The sequence below is a fragment of the Zalophus californianus genome, chromosome 7 (assembly GCF_009762305.2).
Source record: "Zalophus californianus isolate mZalCal1 chromosome 7, mZalCal1.pri.v2, whole genome shotgun sequence".
NCBI classification, from domain to species: domain Eukaryota; kingdom Metazoa; phylum Chordata; class Mammalia; order Carnivora; family Otariidae; genus Zalophus; species Zalophus californianus.
The window spans coordinates 118,765,657-118,771,389 of NC_045601.1; the positions used below are offsets into that span (position 1 = coordinate 118,765,657).

At 57.6% G+C, this 5,733-nt stretch overlaps 1 protein-coding gene across 1 annotated transcript; it reads right to left on the reverse strand.

Moving 5' to 3' along the window:
• Positions 1–1,619: 1,619 nt before the first annotated feature.
• On the reverse strand, positions 1,620–5,106 carry LOC113915741 (patr class I histocompatibility antigen, A-126 alpha chain-like). The gene is made up of 8 exons (XM_035728710.1): positions 4,969–5,106; positions 4,415–4,684; positions 3,936–4,211; positions 3,055–3,330; positions 2,825–2,935; positions 2,358–2,390; positions 2,173–2,220; positions 1,620–2,043 (listed from the first exon to the last, which is right to left on the reverse strand). Exons 1-8 carry the CDS (start codon positions 5,039–5,041, stop codon positions 2,039–2,041), a joined length of 1,092 nt encoding a protein of 363 aa, XP_035584603.1. The 5' UTR covers positions 5,042–5,106; the 3' UTR covers positions 1,620–2,038.
• Positions 5,107–5,733: the final 627 nt, after the last annotated feature.

Sequence of the window (5,733 nt, forward strand, 5' to 3'; positions counted from 1 at the left end):
TGAACACAGGATGCGCTCCTGCCCTAGTGCGTGTGCACTGGGGGTTCCCTGCCCGGAAAGAGCCCCCCCCAAACCTCGTCTTATGCAATTCCTTCATGACCTTCAAACCTCTCAAAGGCACCTTGGTGAGGCTCCCTCTGATCGCTGTAGTGAAGTAGCCATCGTCCCCATGCCAGCATGGTGCTCTGGGTCACCTTCCTCCAAGCTCCTGCCCACTTCCATGTAAACACTTCCCTTCTTACTGCGCTTACACAATACACAGTTCACCTCTGAATGACACTGGTTTGCACGGGGCGTGTGCACCTGCATGTGGACTTTTCTACAGTAAGTACTGGCCACGCACTTTCTCTTCCTTATGATTTCTACTATTTTCTCTACCTTCATTCATTGTAAGAACACAGTATATAGTACATGTAACATGCAAATGTGTGAAGCGACAGTTCATGTTATCAGTAAGGCTTCCAGTCACCAGAAGGCTATGAGTTCTTATGTTTTGAGGAGTCAAAAGCTGTACTTGGATTTCTGACTGCACGAGGGGGTCACTGCCCCAATCCCCGCATTGCCCGAGGGTCAAGTGCCGTGTGCCCCTTACACTAGAACTAGTCTCCGCAAGAGCAGCAAGTTTTCCCTCTTCTTAGTCTCACTCAGCTGTCCCAGATGTAAACATAGCGTGTCCTGTATGTGGCACGCGACAATTATCAGGTGAATGAATAAGCAGCTAGAGGACCTCCCTCTTCTAGATGCGCCTCACGCTCAGCTGATCCGTGGCAGCTCCCGCCCCCCGTGCGCCCCCCGTGCGCCCACCTCGCCATCCGGGCTGCCTCTAGCTTCTCACAGGGCTGCCCTCCCCTCCCTCTCTCTGCTCAGCCCCTCCTCCCCCACACCATGTCTCCTGCACACACAGCACACAGAGTCCTCTCTTCAGAAACACTGTACTTAGGCTTTTTGGGGCCTTTTCTCCAACCACACAGAAATCTAGTTAGACTCTGCTTTATAAATCCAAGAACTTGGATCGGAGCCGGCACTAGGATCAATGAACTAAGGGTGGGGAGAGAGGACAGAGCAGCAGGGAAGGTAACTGAAGCTTAATAAGGATGAGAAACTCCGATTCGTCCTCTCTCTACCTCCAGAATCTAAAGAATTATCTAGGAAACAGCTCTAGAGGGAGGGGAAGATGGATGAATCTGAAAGTTCATCCCTCCATACCACAGAACTCGTGTGTGACTCGTGGGGTCACCCAGGGCAGAATGGATAAGAACTCGTGCACAAGAGCAAGAACAGGCCTGATGCTCCAGAGAAACATTGAAAAAAACACCCCAAAAGGGGGGCTATGGCATGATCCAGGCCTGTGCTTAGCCTGACCCAGTCACAGTAAGCTCTTGCTGCACAAGGTCCTGGTGACAGGTGACGTCCACATCCCTGTGATCACAGGTCCTGGGGAGACACGGTTCCACAGAAGAGGCAAGGACACCGAGCAGAGAGATGACCCAGCTGAGGGGTGAGCACGGCACAGCCGTGATGCACTGAGCACCAACTGGGCACAGGCCCTGTCCCCACTCGGCTCCTCACAGCCTTCTCCTGCCCCCACCTGCAACACACTCAGCACAGTAACACAGGGGTTCTGGAAGGTTCTCAGGGCTTCATTTATTTGCTGTCTCAACATTACAAATTTCCTCTTTTATTACCTCATCAGCCCCACATGCCAAGAATTAGGAAAGAAAACTTATATCTGGATTCTAATTTTCGTAGGGAAATGTCATTAGTACTCAGCCCAACGTGAAATAAAGACAGGGATGGAGATGGTCCAGCCCCGCCTCTGCTGGAAAAGGAAAGCACATCAGAGAAGAGAATGCAAATCAGCATAGGCAGGGGTCGTGGTGGGCAGGTGGGCAAATCTCCTCATGTCCTCACATTATGCTCATAGGAACACAGACACATCTGACACCTTTTGCGGAAAGAGAAGTCGGGGGTTGTTGATGTCACCAAGTGGGGGTGTGAATACATCTTGCATCACTCAGTCCCCGCAAGGCAGCTGGTCTCACACTGAAAAAAAATCATGCACCCATTCAGGTCAGTCACGTAAGTGCGGACATTCTGGACAGCACCCCCCACCGTGCTCACACTGTCCCTAGTGCCCTAACCCTCCCGCACTCGGGGTCTCCAGGGTCTCACCTTGGGGAGCCGTGAGAGACACATCAGAGCCCTGGGCACTGTCATCACCTGGGGGAGAACAAACAGGCCGCGGTCAGAGCCCACCGGAGAGGAGACTAAAGGAGGAGCTACGGGGTGGGCGGGCTCCCCGTCGGGCTCTGTGTACACTATCTCAGGGTCTCAGGGATCACTCCCTCCACACTTACCTGCAGCATGAGAGTAGCCTGGTCCTTTCCCTCCTGTGGGAAGAAAACATCATGTCAGAGGCCAGAACAGGGCTGGGCCATGAGATCCTAGAGGAAGCTCCTAGTCCTGGTCCTAAATGAAGTTTGCAGAGTTGTGACTGAAGACCCAGGACACGATCAAGAAACATGAAGATAGAGGGGTGGGGTCACTGGACCACCTGACTGGCTGGAGGTCTGACCTCAGCAGGGCCCTTTCTCTGTCCTGTGACTGCTGGGAATCAGGTCCCCATCACCAGAGTTACCCAGATGACAATGTGTCCTTCATTTTCACAAGTGTTTGCTACAGAGTGAGCGTTAGTGGTCAGCTCCAGCGTGGGCAAGTCCATGTGTGTGGATGGGACTTCCCAGTAACAAGGCAGGATAGTCTCCTGTGTAGGAAACCCCCCAGAGGGACAAGAAAACTCAGATCCCCCCACTCCATTCCCTACCTGAGCGCTTCTTCTTCCAGATCCCAGCTCCAATCAGGGCCACAGTGACCGCAAGGAGAACCACACCAGCAATGATCCAGGTGATGGGGATGGTGGGCTGAGGCGGCGGCTCTGGAAAGGGAAGGGAAGGTGAGGGGCCCAAAACACTGCAGGAGTCCTGACCCTGCTGAAATTCTCCAGAAGGCCTTCTGCTTTCCCAGAGTAGAGGCTGTACCCCAAACCCTCCTTACGCCATCTCAAGGTGAGGGGCTCGGACAGCCCCTCATGCTGCACATGGCACGTGTATCTCTGCTCCCGTCCAGAAGGCACCACCACGGCCGCCCACTTCTGGAAGGTCCCGTCTCCTGCAGGCCGGGTCTCCACAAGCTCTGTGTCCTGGGTCAGGTCCTCCCCATCCCGCTGCCAGGTCAGAGTGATCTCCGCAGGGTAGAAGCCCAGGGCCCAACACCTCAGGGTGACTCTTTGGTCAGAGATGGGGTGGTGCGTCACATCTGTTTTGGGGGGTTCTGAGGAAAAAGAATCAGAAAATCCACACTTGGGTTTACCTTTATGGGCCACTGAAACGTCCATGACCATCCTGAGGTGGGCCCAGCAATTGGTTTGGATGGAAGAAGCACAATGCCCAGTTACCAACCTAGCCTTTGGGATCTCCTAACCCTGGAAAGTTCTAGATTCAGGGTGAGAGTCCAGGGTAGGAGGCGGCAGGTCTAAGTGAGTGAGCACACTAACGGTCCTGACTGTGGTGGAGGGTGAATCAGTCAGAAAACCCGGGGTCAGACCTACGAAGATGTTGTCATTGGAGAACAAGGCCTTGAGAGGGAAAGTCATGGTTCCCAAGGTGGCTGTCAGGGTTAAAGGGAACCGCTGATGGGTTATTTCAGGGACGGTCTCCACCTGCCCCCTGGGAGAGACTGGGTTCCTCCACTGCCCTTTAGCGAGAAGCGGCCCTCTGGGTGAGGCCCTCTCTAGTAGGGACATGAACACGCGGGCGGATCTCCGTCTCCCCACCCGTGGGAGGGCCGCTGTTCTGACACTGAGTCCATTCTCCCTTCCTGGTGGGAAGCCAGCCCCAGTGGAGGGGAGATCGGGGAGGCCCCGCGGCCCCTGGTACCTGCGCGCTGCAGCGTCTCCTTCCCGTGCTCCAGGTACCTGCCGAGCCACTCCACGCAGGTGCCCTCCAGGTAGTTCCTCAGCTGCTCCGCCGCACCGGTCGCCTCCCGCTTGCGGCGGCTGATCTGCGCCGCCGTGTCCGCCGCGGTCCAGGAGCGCAGGTCCTCGTTCAGGGCGATGTAATCCCTGCCGTCGTAGGCGTCCTGACTGTACCCGCGGAGGAGCTTCCCGTCGGGGCCCACGTCACAGCCGCACATCCACTGGATGGTGTGAGAGCCTGGTCCTGCCCGACAGGCAGGGGATTAAGTCTAAACAGAAAGTAAAACCGCCTGAAAGTTCCCGCGGGTTCGTCGGGGTCAGGGGTCGGGGCCGGGGGTTCCCTCAGACTCGGGGTGGCGCTCGGACCCGGACACTCGGGGCGACCCCGGCCCATCCGTGGGGATGGGGGTCGTGAGCGGGACCCGGGCCCGCGTCGCTCACCGGCCTCGCTCTGGTTGTAGTAGCCGCGCAGGTTGTTCAGGCCCACTCGGAAACTCTGTGCGTTGTTCTTGGCGGTCCGCGTCTGCCGGTCCCAGTACTCCGGCCCCTCCCGCTCCATCCACGGCGCCCGCGGCTCCATCCTCGGGCTGACAGAGTCGCTGTCGAACCGCACGAACTGCGTGTCGTCCACGTAGCCGACGCTGACGAAGCGGGGCTCCCCGCGGCTGGGCCGGGACACGCCGGTGGAGAAATACCTCAGGGAGTGGGAGCCTGCGGGCGCGGAGGGGTGAGACCCCGCCCGACCCTCCTCGCGGCGCGGGGCCGGCGCCCAGGGGGAGGCGGCCGGGAGGGCAGGGGGAGGGGCACCGAGGGCGGGGGAGCAGGGCGGAGGCGGGGAGGGGCGGGGGAGCACAGGCCGTGGCGGGGCCGGGGGCGGCTGGGGGGCTGGGGCGGCGGCGGCGGAGAGGCGCCTTCCCCGGGGGTCCCGCGTCCCCGCCCCGCGGTCCCCTCGCTCCCGCCCCGCAGAGGCCCTTTCCTCCCGCCGCCGCACTCACCCGCCCAGGTCTCGGTCACGGCCAGGGCCCCCGACAGCAGCAGGACGAGGGTTCGGGGCATCACGACCTGCATGTTCGCGGTCTGGGCCGACTGTGAGTCGCAGCTGGGCTCCGGGTGCGGAGACTTTATAAGCCGGAACCGCGGTGCCGCTGATTGGCTTTTCCAGAAACCCGACACCCAATGGGAATGCGAACCGGCGCCTTGTCAGGAGTCCCCAGGCAGGAGGACCTGACACAGGTTGTGAGACGGGGAAGTGAAACCGGGGAGATGGGGACTCCCCGGCCCTGGCCTTCCCCACCCCAGACACCGCCCTGGGGCCTGAGACCCTGAGAGGCTGGCCCAGGGACCTGGGACTTTGCCCCGACCCCTCACCTACTGCACGACGCGCTCTTTGTCAGTCTCCCGGAGTCGTGGCCCAGGAGCTGTGTGAGTCAGTGATTCTCAAACATCGTGTTCTCAGGATGTCTATACAGTCTCACAGATTACTGAGGATCCCAAGGATATTTTGGGTCTGTGGGTTTATATCTCTCGGTATTTACCAGAGTAGGAATAAAACAGCGTTTAAAAATTCATTAATTTCATTTAGAATCATATTAATAGCCCATGGCATGAAAACAGAAATATTGTTTTTATGAAAAATAAGTATTTCTTAAATAAACAGCATAGTGAGAAGAGTGATGTCGTTGCATTTCACATTTTTGCAAGTCTCTTTCTTGTCTGTCCCCTTAGAAGACCCCTGGATGTTCAGATTTGCTTCTGCATTT